Source organism: Phyllostomus discolor, chromosome 8, assembly GCF_004126475.2.
Source record: "Phyllostomus discolor isolate MPI-MPIP mPhyDis1 chromosome 8, mPhyDis1.pri.v3, whole genome shotgun sequence".
Lineage (NCBI taxonomy): Eukaryota > Metazoa > Chordata > Mammalia > Chiroptera > Phyllostomidae > Phyllostomus > Phyllostomus discolor.
The window spans coordinates 93,982,105-93,997,717 of NC_040910.2; the positions used below are offsets into that span (position 1 = coordinate 93,982,105).

General features: G+C 53.1%; 2 protein-coding genes across 2 annotated transcripts in view; one reads left to right on the forward strand and one right to left on the reverse strand.

The window, feature by feature from the left end:
* Nucleotides 1–4,003: 4,003 nt before the first annotated feature.
* Nucleotides 4,004–9,734, forward strand: ZNHIT3 (zinc finger HIT-type containing 3). The gene is made up of 5 exons (XM_028521070.2): nucleotides 4,004–4,168; nucleotides 4,294–4,325; nucleotides 6,479–6,565; nucleotides 7,568–7,651; nucleotides 9,159–9,734. Exons 1-5 carry the CDS (start codon nucleotides 4,014–4,016, stop codon nucleotides 9,338–9,340), a joined length of 540 nt encoding a protein of 179 aa, XP_028376871.2. The 5' UTR covers nucleotides 4,004–4,013; the 3' UTR covers nucleotides 9,341–9,734.
* MYO19 (myosin XIX) overlaps nucleotides 9,579–15,613 on the reverse strand; it is a 30,390-nt gene continuing 24,355 nt past the window's right edge. Inside the window, 6 exon segments of the mRNA XM_028521418.2 lie at nucleotides 9,579–10,324; nucleotides 11,243–11,545; nucleotides 11,980–12,065; nucleotides 13,104–13,233; nucleotides 13,360–13,526; nucleotides 15,045–15,148. Of these exon segments, the coding sequence (XP_028377219.1) occupies nucleotides 10,196–10,324; nucleotides 11,243–11,545; nucleotides 11,980–12,065; nucleotides 13,104–13,233; nucleotides 13,360–13,526; nucleotides 15,045–15,148 (919 nt within the window). The 3' untranslated portion in view covers nucleotides 9,579–10,195.

The window sequence follows — 15,613 nt, forward strand, 5'->3', positions numbered from 1 at the left end:
ATGTCCTTCCCAGCCAGACTCCCACGTGCCCTCTGGTCTGAAATGTCCCAGTCCTGACACCTCTGACCTGGCCACATCCAGATGTCCCTTTCATTCCTTTGGGCACCAGCTATTGCCATTAAATCCCTTCCGTGTGTCAGAAGCTGTGTCGGGGTGAAACAGAAGCCACCTCTGCTGTCTCAGAGTCTAATGGGCCACCGTGGGCGTGGCCAGGACTGATGCCTGAGCACAGCCAGGGCGCTAGCTGAGTGAGCCTCGGTGTCCTGAGAGGTCCTGCTGTGGCAGCTGATGATGAAGCTGAGGTTAGAAGAAAGAGAAAGGATGAACTAAGAAAGAGATGTGGAGGAGGGGACTGAGGGTGGGGGGTGGGCAGTGATTGAAGAGCATTCCAGAAGATGAACAGCACATGCCCAGAAAGGCTCAGAGAAAAGGAGTGGGTGTGGGCTATTGGAGAAAGTCACAAATGATTCTGGCTCCAGGTAGAGTTCCAGGAGGCAACTGAGAGGGCAGGCACAGGCCAGATCACGGAGGTTCTCATAGTGGACACACCCCAATGACTGCTCCACCAGCAGTGGGCAAGGGGCCCTCGCTGTGTGTAACCCACAGTCCCGTGAGATCAGTAACACCTGATGGTCTATTTGTGTGTTTCATGTCTCTGCCCTTGGATGGACCTTGGTGCCCCCGGCTGTTTCCATTCATCATCAGGCCTTTCTGCCTGCTCTGGGCACAGAAGAGGGGATGGGACCACCTGGGTATGTGTATGGAGGGGAGGCTGTTAAGGCTCATTCATGTTCCCCTACCTCATCCCCAGGCACCCCACTGGTGGGTTTCTTCTGGTTCATATGTACATATGCAGGCTTCCAATCTTTCAGTTTGGTGAGGGGGCTCCTACCTTGGCCTGCTCCCAGGGGCCCCTGCAGTGGCCCCTCAGTTTTCCCTCATTCTGCCAGCCCTGCTGGATGTGTCTGGATTCACATTCTTCCCGAAGAACAGCTTGGCACAGCTGTGCCTCAACTCTGTGATGAGAAGCTGAAGCAGCACTTCTGGCTCGCTGCCTGAAGGCCCAGCAGGTTTGGGAGCCCCCAGCACTTCCTACAGGTCCCCACCCTCCCCCAGGGCCTGATGGGCAGTCCTTTTTTCCTGGGTGTTTTTCATGTGCTTGCAATGGCTGCAGGCCAGCCAAAGGGTGGCGTGTTCTCCCTAGCGTCATAATGACCCTCCTCTGCATCCTTTCAGGAGGATTATATTGTTGAGGACCCTGGAAGGACTGTTTGTTAATTACCATGGTAATCAGCTCTTTGGGTCTGACAGAAGGGACTTCAGTTAGCACCAGCTCCTTGACGAGTGAAGTGGAAAACAGGGAATGGGAAGGAGGATGCTGGAGTGAGCCGAACACCAGAAGTTGGTCTTTGGGCTTTCTCTGGGCCTTAGTGACTTTCCTATGCCTTCTCTGACCCTCTGATTTCCCATCTGCCTAATGAGTTTGCTAATCTCCACTTTGCCTCTTGGGGTCACTGTGATGCCCAGCGTGACTAGTTATAAATCTATGGCCATGGGGGCCACAGTATGGGGCTCATCTGTTGGGGTGGGTTGGGGCTAGACCTTTTCATCTGGCCATGACTGCACATGCCCATCCCACACAGGTGTGTCCCTTTAACAGGCTGAGCAGCACTGCCCATCTTCAGACACTCAGCCGGGGAATACTGGCAGGTGCCCTGAATAAGGAGTGGGGGCGGGCCTCAAGAGTCAAGCAACACCCTTCACTATGCACCCCTTTTGCCTCCCCTAGTACCTCATCTCTGTTCCAATCTGAACTGAGTTTGACTGATGCTAAGGAGGTATGCCTGGGCCCTGGGCTGCCAGGATCGTCACCAATGAGGTTCTGGGGGAGCCAGGACATGGCAGGTCCAGTGTGGGCTTGGTCCTGGGCACTGGTGCAGCCATCCAGCTGCTCCTTCCGGTGTCTTACCAGCCCCCTTTCTGGACTAGTTTCTGCACCAGGGGCTATGCCCAGCTTCTTCATGCTGCCCAACATCACTGCCATCACGATTATGATCAACTAACTCAATGGGCAACTGTGCCATTTACTCCTTCAAGGACAATATTCTAGGCTCCAAGTAGCAGAACCCTTCACTGGGGACACCTTATCTCCCATGCCTGCCTGGACATTGGGTGAGGGGTGCAGTTGTGGGCATTCATGGAAATTGGGGGTCACCCAGAGTGGAGGAAGAGGCACCCTTATTGGGAGGAATGTGTATGGGAGGAATCCCAGGGATTGTCTCAACTCTCTTTCAGGTAGCTGGGCCTGCTGGGTTGGATGCAGGTGGGAAGAATTGAGTTCCTGGAAAGTGAATGGACCCTCCCCACAAGTTTCCCCACACAACTCATAGGATAAGTCTGGAGAGAGCATTGGAGATGCCCATAGCGTGTGGCTGTCTACTGCTTCCAGAATGGAGTACAGGAATTGAGTACTGTCCACTCTCCAGAGCCTTGTGGCCCCTGGAGAAAACATTGGCATTCCCTGGGCCTCCTCAGGGAAGCTCGGGTCTCCGAGGCAACTTCAGTTTATACCTTCTGAGCCAGACAAGCATCTCTGGGATTATTAGGCTAGTCTGGATGATCCCCGGGTTGGGAATGGCAGCTGCAGGCGAGGACCGTGCTCTGTTCTCTGACGGCGGGACCCAGGACGCTTCAGCACCACAGGCTGGACAGCGCCTCCGGGGCGGGTGGGCGGCTCCTCTCCTTTCCGCCAGAATTCCGCCTCAATTAGAGACCGTGGCGATTTGCGGCCCTGAGAGTACGAGAGCACGTGGCGCAAGAGTCCTTACAGGTTGGGATCTCCTATGGAGCCGACGTAAGGAGCAGGGCTGCGTTAAAGTGAGGCTCGGTCTGTATGTAACGCCCTATCTCCTTACTCTGGCCCCTCAAGACAGGTCACAACGCACTTGTCGGAACTTACCTCTGACCAATCCACGCCTCTAGACTCCGGGATCCAGTACCTCTTAAGCTGGGTCTGGCTCGGCAACACTTATTCTGGGCCCCACTCCCTTGTGCAGAGGTCACTCTGCAGGTCTCGGCCCTGCTCAGTCTCCCCACCTCCACCCCCAGGAAAGGCACCGGATCGGCTTTTCCCGTGGCCCCCGCGCCTGCTCAGTGCCGGGCACACAGTGAAAGCTCCCTATTTGTCAGGGGACGAGCCTCGTTTTTCTTTCCTCAGCGAGGATGGCCTGGGCTGGAAAGCAGGGCGGGAGGGCAGGTTCCTGCACGAAGCAAGGCCGGTGGCGCTGGGAGTGGTGTGTCACAGGACCCAGCCTGCGGCGCCGATCTGCCTTGTCCAGAACCCGGAGTGACACGAGCTCTTCAAGGATGCTGGATTCCTGCCGCGAAAGCCGCCCTTTCTTTGCCCCCTCGCGGTGTACCAATGGGCTACAAGCTCAGGGATTGTGTGGGGCTTGGTCCTCCATGATGCTTCCCTGCTCCCAGCTGCAACGACAAGAAGTTGTGTACACATTCAGCTCAGGGCTCTGAAACTAAAGTGAAATAAAGAAGAAATAAGAAAGAAGGGGAGGGAGAGACAGGGGAAAAAAAGCTTAAAAAGGCGCAGGCAAACCAGGCCCCCTCCGTTCCCTGACTGAGTGTCTTGGACGGACCCGGGGTGGAAGTTGAGGCTCGTGGGCCATCAGGCAGTCTCAGCTCCTGCTACCTCTTAAAAGTGCAGGTGTTTCTCCAAGTTATAGGTTGTTTGAAAAAGTAACTTCTAACTTTTGTGCTGACTTTAGAATTTAACCTTTATAAAGAAGTCCAGTGGCTGGACTTCTCGTTTACTAGAGGTAAGCAAATGACTTGTGTGGGAGACCAATCAAGGAAACTCATGCAGTTACTGGGTGCACATCGAGTGTATCGACTATCTACTTATCAGGCCTGGAACAGTGAGCTAGAGCAATCCATTGCTTTTGACCTCCTGTAAGTGCTGTGCGCTGATTGGTTCTTGTTAAGGAGACGGAAGGAAGGGCATGCACGCACGTGGGACTGGTGGGCAGAGCTGCGCGAGCTTGGAGTGGGAGATAGTTCTCCGAGTTATCATGGCGTCGCTCAAGGGTAGCACCGTCGTCTGTGTGATCTGTTTGGAGAAACCCAAATATCGCTGCCCCACCTGCCGCGTGCCCTAGTAAGCGCCGGAGTTCGTGGGGGAGGGGGAGCGCAAGTGATGGGCCGGGCAGGGAGCTGGGCTAGGCCTGAGGGAGGGTCCGCGGGGCCCTCGGCTGATGTGCCCGCTGGGTTTTGTTGTTACAGCTGCTCTTTGACCTGTTCCCGGAAGCATAAAGGTAAGGCCTCCCGCGTCCCCGCCTTAGCCCCGCCTCCCTCGTCGGCCCGGGCAGCTCCCCCCCCGCTGTCTTGGGGACGTGGACACCCCTCAGGACGCGCTCTCTGGGGCCTTGTCGCGAGCGATCCTGTCGGATCCCCTGGGTAACCTCTGCCTGTGAATGCGTTTCCGGATTCTGAACAGTCAAACCCTTTATTCTGCTCTGCCTTTACTTCTACATGTCATTCGTTATTTGGGCTCTGATCGGAGAAGTCTACACTAGCTATTTCATCTTAGTATTCCGACGCAGCGTCGCTTATCATTTGGCAGAAGCTGCACTGGCTAAAGTTAACAAGAAAATTTCTTTCTTTTAAATAATTCATTGTTAGAAACAACGAAGTAGATTTATGTATAATAAGGAGAGATGTCCTCGGCTGTTAATGTTGTCAAGTCTACATTTTAACTCTTCTCCAGTGCTGTGCGTCTTCTCAGCTCTCAGGGACTCTTTCCCACGATCTTCCGATTGGTTGACTCTTCTGTTCCTCTTAGTTGTTTGCCTCTCCTTTCGTCTCCTCCAGGCTCTGGTTTACAAGCAGTATGTTTCAAGCCGTGCCCCCACCCCTCTCTTTCTTCTAATATCTCTGGAGCATTTCAAAAGAAACCTTTCAGCTAAAGATACACAGAAAAGAAGTACAACTGCTTTGCTGGAAATAGGGTTGGAGAGCTGGGCAGGAACGCCTTCTTCTGGCCCTGCATCCCTGTGAGGCCCCACTAAAAACCTAATCAGGAGCTCTTAACTAACTGTGTTGCTACTGGGCTGAATTTTCTGAAATATAAATTTGAGCAATTCACTCTCTTGTTGATTCTTTTTTTAAAAAAAGGTTTATTATTTATTTTTAGAGAGTCAGGGGAAGGGAGGGAGAAAGGGAGAGAAAGAGAAACATCAATGTGTGCTAGAAACATGGGTCAGTTGTCTCTTGCACGCCCCCAGCTGGAGACCTGGCCTGCAATCCAGGTATGTGCCCAGCTGGGAATCCAACCAGTGACCTTTTGGTTGGCAGGTCAGCGCTCAATCCACTGAGCCACATCAGCGAGGGCAGGTCAGTGGTTCTTGACCTGGGTATTGCTCTCCCTAGGGAGGTAACTCATCATAATGTTTTTGTTACAGTAGCTGAGGAGGGATTGGTGTTATTTCTGGTACTTGGTATTGATTCTAATAAACATCGTGCAGTGTGTGAGACGACCTTACAGCACACACAGCAGTACCCTTGCTGAGAGACACCTGCCTTGGGAAGGAAGGCAAATGGCTTGTGTGTGGCATTCTCTTGCTCCTGCTTTCTCCACCTGTGCCCTAGCCACCAGTCTGTGGCATTTGTTTGTCACCCTCTCTCCTGCCTGACCTTACTTTAAGGGTCAGGTCTAGCCATAGACCTTCCTTGTGCCAGAAATGCTCTTTAATCTGGCAACGACCATCCCTCCCAGACTCCTCTTGGTCTTGTCTCCCGGCTCTCTCAGGTGATTTAGATCAGCAGACCCTTTGCCTCTTGCCCATCTCTTTATTGACCTTAAGACTAAATCCCTCTGGGCTGGACCTGGTGACTCCCATCTGTGTATGCCTGATGGCATGTGCACATGCAGATTTGGTATCTGAAACTCCTGAGGAAATGCAGCGTCTGGCAGAAGTAATGCCTACTGAGGGTGGTTGGTAGGGTAATAATACAGGTGGGATAATTTATAGTTTTAATTTGAACATTTCACCTAAACGTTATGTGGTGTGCTTGAGTGTGATAATGTTATGTTACAGAATTACATGCTTATGATTTGTAATAAAAGATTTTGTAATAAAAAGGGACTTACTTGTGCCAGACCCAGTAGTTTGATGCTGATTGAAGTCAGTGCCACTTAATTGTAATGAAAGCCCCGTGAGATTAGGGGAGGGAAGAGCTGATCTGGACAGGTCCTAAGGGTCAGTGAGGTCTTTTGCCAGGTTCAGGGTTGCTTGTTTTCATTGTACTGCCTCTTATTTGATCTCTTACTTCCTCTGTATGCATCTCCACCTCACCCACATCCCTTACTCCGTGCACATGCTCCCCACCTAGATGCTGGCTTGGTGGAAGGTGCAGCCTTGTCACTAAAATGGAGGTGATGTGCTCCTGAGATTTGCGTCTTTTTCAGAGCAGTGCAAACCTGAAACTCGTCCTATTGAGAAAAAACTAAGATCAGCTGTTACTGAAAAAACTGAAAAGCCTGTGGAAAACAAAGGTGAGTTAGTTGACTTCAAACAAAACTGGAATGAGAGTTCAGAGAGAGTAAGTTGAAAAGAGGAGACCTGGGCTGGGACAGAGAGTCAAGAACCGTGTCTTCTTTATGGAGAAGCAGCTTCCTTAGCCCAGAGCGCCAGGAGTCCGGGCAGAGATGATACAGAGCAGCTTGAAGCATCATTGTTCAGGACAATACAGATGGGGGCAAGAGGCAGAGGGGAGAAAGACCAGAGGTGCGGTTTGGGGGTGAGGGGTGGGCCCTGCTGGGGGGAGCCTTCTGTAGTAAAGGCTTCAGTCTTCCTTCATGGGCCTGGCTGGGGCTGTCAGTTCACCTGGGCGTAGGTGGGAGGCTGCCTTTGGCCTAGGCCACCCTGATGCTGTGGGGGGCTTCTCACAGCTTACAGTGGTGGTGGGCTGTCATCCCAGCCAGCCAGCCTTTAGTACCTTCTGGGTGTCATGCGCCATGCCAGGCTCTGAAAGCAGCCTCTTCTAGTGCCACCGAAGACATAATAAACATTTACAAGGGGGTGGCCCATTTCTGCCTTTGGAGAAACTTCCTTGTTGGGTTCAGGCAATCCAGCAATTTCTGCTCCTGAGGGGATTCACGTTAGCAGGTTTTTATGGAGCACACCTAGTTTATTGGTCCATCATAGGGCTGGAGCCAGGGTGAGGCGAGGTGGGGTGATAAGAATTGGAAAATCAGCCTCCATGTGTCATGAACACAGGGAAACACGTGGACTATGTGCGTGAACACTAGGATGCATTTGTTAAAGTCACCAGTTTTTTCATTTGCCTTCCTTTTCCTAAAGGAGGAGTGTTGGTATAGTCACCAGTTCCAGAGAAGGGGTTTGGTTTGGTTTGTTTTGTCTGCACGTGTTTGCATACACGTTACTGTCACGTGTGTGCATATACTTTTTTTTTTAGTCTATTGGGGAAGTTGTTAAGATCTGGCACCTGGGCTTTCTTTATAGTCGTAAGTATTGATTGTGTTCTGTGTCCTTAGATGGTGATGATGACTCTATAGCTGATTTTCTCAATAGCGATGAGGAAGAGGACAGGGTTTCTCTGCAGAATTTAAAGAAGTTAGGTAAGTCCGTGCTGTGCTTATTTATTCTTTGTCAGTCATTGAGATACATTTACTCTGTTGTATAGAATGTGATTATTTAATTATTTATTTTTGGAGGGAGGGTTAGGGAGGAAGAAAGAGAGGGAGAGAAATCAGTTGATTGCCTTTCACAGGCCCCCAGCTGGGAGGCTGGCCTGCAACCCAGGCGTGTGCCCTGACTGGGAATTGAACTGGCCACCTTTTGGTTCGCAGGTTGGCACTCAGTCCACTGAGCCACACCAGCCAGGGATAGAATGTGATTCTTAATAATTAAATACTTTAGTGTCGCGTGCAGAGCCCTTCATCCAGCCACACAATTCTATATGCAATACCAGACTGGCCCTGGCCAGGTAGCTCAGTTGGTTAGAGCATCATCCCAATTTGCCAAAGTTGTAGGTTTCAGTCCCCAGTTAGGGCACCTACAGAAGCAACCAGTGAACGTGTGAATAAGGGGAACAACAAATCAATGTCTCTCTCTTTCCCCTCTCGCTCCTCTCTCTAAAATCAATAAATTAAAAAAAATTAAATAACACGGGGCTTCCATACCTCCCAGCCTGTCTACAAGACCCTTCCCTTGGCCTGGAGTCACACTGGCTTTGTAGGTTGACAGAATTCTGTCTCTCCTTCCATGCTTTGTTCAAGTGTTCTGTCCACGCTTAAACTTGACCTTTTGATTGTCAGAATTAGACACTTTTTCATCTTCCTGTGGTGCCTTGTAATACTCCACTCACCAGATTCCATGGTAATTTGCCTCCCACCAGTGTGTGGGGAGAGACCTGCTTTATTCCTGTGTTGCTAGTGCTCCATCTACAGTCCAGCCATTCATGCAGGCCGGGTAGTCCCAGGGCTTGATTTTTTTTTAGAGGGACGCAGGTGTTAATAATGCCCAGTATTTTTTGGGACTGCTCATCCAGTCCCCATAGCAATTCTGTTGCCTATATAATTAAAGACCAGGGTAGTTCCTACAGGTGGGTGTTATTTTCATTCCCATTTCACAGAGCCGGCCTAACCGGTGGTGCTTTGCATGGATCCCACGGTAGTGATTAGACTGAGGTTGGAGCCAGCTGCCGCTAGGTGTGAGCCTCTCTGTAATCTGTAAAGCCACAGCCCATGCTAGAGCCAGTTCCCCGCTGCTGATCCTGTTTCCCGCTGAAACGCCTGCTTAAGCGTCATTCAGAGCATTTGGTATAATGACCCTTGCCAGCAAGTTAATGCTGTGCTTTGCATTTGTGGTAGTCAAGTATTTTTTCTTAGCCAAAGTGGCATAAAGTTAAAGTATTTATAAAGATACCAAGAATAGTAATCTGTGACGTTTAACTTGGAAATCACTTGATAGGCAGATTTCGTCTTGTTTATGTAAAGCATTGGGGTTCATTTGTGGATTTAAAGGTTAAGGGCATGCAGTATTTATTACATTTAAAGCATTTAGCTTTCAGCTATTTCCACCTGTTGCCACTTCAACTCAGATTGGCTTTCCTTTGATTTTAAGGGGAGTCTGCAGAATTAAGAAGCTTACTGCTCAACCCACACCTCAGACAGTTGATGGTCAGCCTCGATCAGGGGGAGGACAAGGCCAAGCTCATGAGAGCCTGCATGCAGGAGCCCTTGTTTGTGGAGTTTGCTGACTGCTGTTTAAGGATCGTGGAACCATCCCAGAATGAGGACTCTTAAATGGACTGTCGTGCTGCTTGCTTAGGCTTGTGATGGACTCTTGGAGCCTGCTTGCTCCCTCTCGCAGGACAGCAGCTCCCCGGGCCCGGAGCAGGGGCGGTGGTTTCCCCACGCAGGCCGGCTGACCCTGGTAGGTCCTGCAAGTCTTCGCGTCTAGTGCTGTGGGCTGGGGTGTCAGGCGGATGGGGGCGGTCCAGGGGCAGACACTCAGGTGGTTGTTTTCAAGTTGTTTATTTTCGGTACAGTTAAGGTGGGTGTTGTAAATGGTAATTTATCAAGTTTCACACTCGTTTGAGCAAAAACTTAGTGTTACTAAAATCAAGATGTGGTTCTGTGGCACATTGCACTGTTCATCATCCCTGGTTTGTGATCTAAATTAAATAAGTCAACAGCACATTAAATAGTAAGGTTTTGTTCCCTTTTAAGAAACTAAATGCAGAATTTCCCCAGCCAAAGTTTTAGAGCTGATACCAGGCTGCCTGTTCTGTTTGTGGGGAACCAGCGCGGGGCACGCGCCACTGCAGGGACAGGCAGCTGGCATTCTCGTCGGATTGGAGCTGGACCCTGAAGGTGGTGCAAGTGTGAGCTTCTCTGTGGCCCTGATGGTTTTTAACCTGGATTTGGTGACTGCTAACCCTCACCCCTGTCAGTGCCTGAGACTGCGGCTGGAGCCCCAGGCCCGCCTGGTGGGCAGGCCGAGGCGTCACTCTCACAGGCCTTGGAGTCACTGTGGGAGTCGTTTGGCAGCTTTCTGTCGATTAAATGTCTTTGGCAAGGCAGCTGGCAGGAAAAGGCGTTGCAGAAACAAAGGCACACAGAGCGCCCAGCCAGGTGAGGAGAGAAGGCGAGCCGAGATCACTCGTGGCCCGGCCTGTGTCTTTCCAGCAGAATCTGATTAAAGCCAGTAACACCGTAGGACGAAGGTTCGGGACAGATGTCAGCGTAGCGCAGTGGAGACTTTCTGCAGTGAAACTTGATCGAGCCCTAGGGAGAGAGAGACGCGGGTTACCGCGGCTCCCAGGGGAGCCAGGACCGAGAGGTAGCTCATGGAGCACGTGCTAGAAATGCAGGGAGTGTGGACGGGCAAGCTCTGGCATGGGAGTCCCAGCATTTTTTCTCCTTTTGCTATACGAGTGGCAAAGTCTGAAGCAGTGTTAAAATATAAAAGCTCACATCCCTTCAGTGAGACACAGATGAGGGAATAGTAGAAGAGAGCTCTCCCCTCCCGAGACAATCCACTGGCACAGCCCTGAGACTGCCTAATGCCGTCCGGGGGCGGGGGTTTACCCAGGTTCTGGCGCACAGTGAGTCCTCTGGAATGGCAGTTCATGCTTCCCTTCCTCTGCCTTGTCAGTGCCACTTAACCCTTGCCTGTTAGCCACTTATATACGCTGGCTGGCTTTTCCCCTGGCTGCCCATAATATAAAACCACAGAGCACTTGGACCACTGACTCACCTGCTTGTTGCTTCCCTGGCTGGGAAATGAGATACACCCAGTAACCTCACTTCGGGAAACCATGGTGCCGAATCCAGTGCCAGTGGAGGGAGTAAGCTGTCCTCACAACCCAAGTCTTTTGCCCCCAAGTGGGACTCATTAAAAGGAGATGCTAGAACACTTAGAGGCAGTATTTTTTAAAGTGATGGAAAGGCTCTGGAAAAGCCTGAGGTGTAAGTGCAGCCAGCTGGGAAGCTTAGGCTCTGGCTCCTCCGCCCAGCCCTGCAGGGTTAGGACAGCTGTCCTCGTGGCCTCCCGCCTGCTCCCCTGCAGAGGATTCCTGGTCTTGCCTCTTGCCTTCTACAGTGAGATGGGAGGGGCCTGAGCTGTCCTGGGCAGGACCACCACAGCTGGTGAGCTGCCATCGGTGGTCCCATCGTCCTGTCACCCGTCCTGTCACCGCTTACCTGAGGCAGCGCTCGGATGGACGTGACACCATCCTGTTCGTGTGCTGTCCGGACGGGGGAGCTGCCAGGGCTGCCGGCGGGGAGCTGGAGGCAGGCCCAGACCACCAGTTTCCTCTGAAAGCCGCGGACACCCACGGTCGCGTTGGCCAGGACCAGTCCCAGGGGCCAGAGGCGGATGATGGCCCCCAGGAGCCAGGCCTGGGTCTGGGGCAGCGGGAAGGAGCCTGGGGAACGGGGAGCTTGGAGCAAGTGTTTTTCTTCTACACCATCCAGCTCTTTAGAAGCAAGGAAGGCCATTCTGATCTTAAAAAAAAGAACACCAGTTTGTAGGTTTGATTTAGTAACTGTAAATGGAAAATAGAAACCAGAGCTGTGGTTGAGGCGCACTGAAGGGCCCCCGCCAGCCTGGCTCTGTTGCAGGCAGAGCTTCATGCACAAGGCACCTGGGCTCAGGCCTTCCACTTAGTGCCGCTTTAAGAGGCAGCCTGATGGAGATCTAACTGATACAGAATTCACCTGTTTAAAGTATGCACTCCCATGGTTTTTAGCATGTTCCCCGTTGCTTATGCCACCTGTGGCCGTCACAGCCACCCTGCAGGGTCAGTGGTGTCGTGCCCGCTTCATGCGTGAAGAGCACGGGGCCACCCGTGTTGCAGTGGTGGGCCGGCACTCCAACCTGGCTCCGCCTGGTACCAAAGTACCCGCCGCCAACCCAGCTCCCGGAGCCCGATACTCACTCTCCACCGCTGCCACGCGCGCTTGATGACCGTGGCAGCCGCGTGCAGCCTCCGGACGTGTCTCCGAGTTAACCAGGAACGTGTGGCTAAGGGGAGGCCCAGAAACAGGAAAGAGTAAAACGGTCATTCAGGCTGTGGGTGGCCTGGCTGTGCAGCCGCTCGAAAGGTCTGAAGTAGGTGTTTTTTTCAGTCAGTGGCCACCCGTGCACCACTGGTCAGGTTAGAAACTGGCCCACAGACTGCCCACAGGCTTGGAGCTGTCTGTCCCTTGAAGGGACAGCTGAGAGCAGGGTCACCCCCCCGTCAGGCTCAGCCCGGGACAATGCCCCGGGAATTAGAGGGTCTGAGCTGCCTGCGTCTTTTAGAATTACTTGTGTTCAGTTCTGAGATCCTTGTGTCTACTTGCTCGCTTTATGAGTCCATGAATGGCACCACCATACACCACATGCTGGTAAAGGTAGTAACATGGTTCGTACATTTCTTCTTTGGTGAATCAGATCTTGTCAGGTTTTTACCTTTTTTTTTTTTTTTTTTAAATATTTTATTTATTTATTTTTAGAGATGGAAGGGAGGGGGGAGAGAGAGAGACAGACAGACAGACAGACAGACATCAATGTGTGGTTGCTGGGGGTTATGGCCTGCAACCCAGGAATGCACCCTGGCTGGGAATCGAACCTGGGACACTGGTTCCCAGTCCGCACTCAATCCACTGAGCTACGCCAGCCAGGGCTGGTTTTTACCTTCTTAAACTCATTGAAAGCCCTAGAGTCCAGCAGGTAATGCTTTGAGTTGTCATAAAGGGAAAGATGGTTAAACAGCTGTCTAGGTCTGGGAAAAGGGAATTAAAGACAAAACTCTTAGCCTCTGCTACCTATAAAGCACCCTTATTGGTGGTGTGACCTGGTTTCCACTGAACTAGAAAGATGCCCCAGGTGAGGTGGACAGGGAGTTTGAATCATAGAGCACCATGGGGATGGGCCACGACTGTCTTGAGGCTGTCAGCTTTGGTGCGTGGGGACTCGGGGAGCAGCGTCTCAAAGGAAATAGTGTCACGCGGGGCCTGTGTGCACTCACTGAGAACAGCTGCCCGGAGGGAGGCTGTGTGCCCAGGGCCCCGGACCTACCTGCCTGGATGAGCACAGCAGCCCGCCTCTGCCTCGCCTGCTTGCGGTGCCGGTGTCGCCTCCAGCCGCCCTGGATGCAGCGGGCACACTGCTCCAGCACCTGGGCACGCCCGCGCTCCAGGAGCTCCAGCTGGGAGAAGAGGCATCCACTGAGGTCCTCAGTCCCTCCCCGCTGCCCTGAGGAGGGCCCAGCCCGTCCTGCGGACAGCACACAGCTGGTCTGTGTGATCTCTGCTCCTCATCTGGAACGGCTTACCGTGGCGTCAGTCATGAACACCTTGGTCCTGCCGCAGTGCACTGGGGCTGGCGTGGCCTCAGCTGGGTCGCCGGGTGTGGCCGCTGCCCAAGCCAGAGCAGGCAGAGTGTGGAGGATGTCCTGGAGCAGATGGGCCGGCGGGGCCTCCTCGGCGTGTGGAGACCATTCTGAGGGATGGGAGACAGGCTCCGTCAACGCCGCGTCATCTACACACTCCTGTGGCCCTGAGAAACTGGTGCTGGTCTCGCCGCCACTTCACTGGCTTGTCTGTTCTTGCCTCTACTCTTCTACCTCGGTTTTTTGGGGGGAGACCAGGGGCAGCCCCTCTATTGCCCTCCAGGCCCCTGGCATTCTAAGCAGGCTTGGAATCTCGCTGAGACTGTGCCCTGGACTGGCCTGCAGCCCCCGCTCCTGTGGGTCCCCTGGGGCAGGGTGGCAAAGGACTCCAACCTGGAATCCCAGGCTGTCTAGCCAGCATTTGTCTCTAGCCCCAAACATGCTGAGGCCAAACAGGGCAGCTGGGCCACCCCCTCTCCCCTGAAACCTCAGATGCTGGGCCTATGGAGGCCCACAGGTCCCCCTGTGTCACAGGGCTGCTCCTGCAGACAGAGGATTTACCTGAGGGCTCTGACCACCTTTAGTTGCCCAGTGCCTCTCGGGAGACAGGGGCTGCCAAAGAAGACTCCGCAGATGAGAAACAGCAGCAGAATCACCCCGGGGCCAGGGGACTTGGGCAAGAGACAGAGCAGTAGAGCAGGCCGTGGAGAGAGGATGAGAAAGAGGTGGGGGGAAAGGTGAAAGGAAAGTGACAAATTGTGCCCAAGACAGAAAAACAAAGCAGAATTGTCCCAACTGGCCTTGGTGGGCCCCAGGGTAAGGCTCTATGGGTGGGAGGGGCCACGTGCCCACCAGGGTCACAGGCCTGACCTTGCCCTTGAGATCAAAGTTTGCTGAGTTCCCTGGCAGGGCTCAGCCCCTTCCCCAGATGCTTTCCCCACAGGCCAGGAGTAGTTCATTATTTTAATTTTCTCTCTTCCTCTCCCTCTGCATCTAATCCAGTGCTTGCCCAGTCTGACCAGCATTTCCTGACTATGCCCACATATCTAGCTTCTCTCTCCTCCAGCCAACTTGACATCCATGGCCTGCCATGTGGCACCCACAGCGGTCTCCAGGAAGCAGGAGGCTGACATCCCTACCTTCTCTGGAAGTGCCTCCCATCTACCCAGAGGCTAAAGCCCAGCTTCTATGACTGGGCCCCACCTGCCACCCAGCCTCGCCTCCCACCATTCTCTGCTCTCTTATGAGCCGACAACACTGAATGACCTGGAATGCCTCACAATGCCGTCCCCTGCCTGCAGGCCTCTGTTCAGATTAATTCTATCATGTGGAATGCCCTTCACCTGGTTAATCCCATCTGTCCTTAGACACCACCTCCTCCAGGAAGTCTCCCCTGATTCACATCTTCCTTTCACCACCCAACAGCATCCTATCTCTGCCATTCCACTTTTCCCACTGTTAACTTGTCTTTTTTTTTTTTTTTTTTTTGTCTGTTTCCCCACTGAACCAAGAACCACGAAGGCAGCAGGGCTGAGTTTTACTGACCTCTGATCCCTCAGCCCTAGTCCTGAGATGACCCAGGGTGGGAGCTCAGTGGAACTAATGACTAACAAACGGGCTGCACTCACCTGAGGGCCCCTCGTTAGGAGATGGGCCCTGGAGGCCAGGGGCTGTGCGAGGACGGAGCCTTCTCAGTAGTTCGTATCGTTCCACAAAGTTCCGGTGGGAAACCCTGGAAGCCAAATAGGCGGAAGGAGAGAATGAAGTGACCTCGTCCGTGAGCCAGGCGCGGCACTCGGGGTCCAGCCGGAGTGGCTGTACTTGATCTGCCCAACGGCCCAGCGTGGTGCTGCCCTGACTACCCCACTGGACAGACGAGGCTAGTTCTGGGGAGGTTACGAGGGTCACTCAGCAGGAAGCCCACAGAGACCACTGTGAGCTGCGTCTGCTCTCCCTGCACCCTGTCCGTAGAGGGTTAGCTGCCTGCCTCCTTCCAAAGGGGTGCACGGGCCTCCCCCGGACGGCTGGATCACGGCCACCTCGCACTCATGCTCAGCTGAGTCTCTCACCTGTCCTCTCTGACCCCTGGCTGCCTCCACCTCCTCCTGATTTCGCTGCCCCTCCTCACGGCAACACTTCTCTAAACAGCTGGTGACATCTGATATCTGTACTTCTCTGAGTTTGGCTTCTGTCCCTC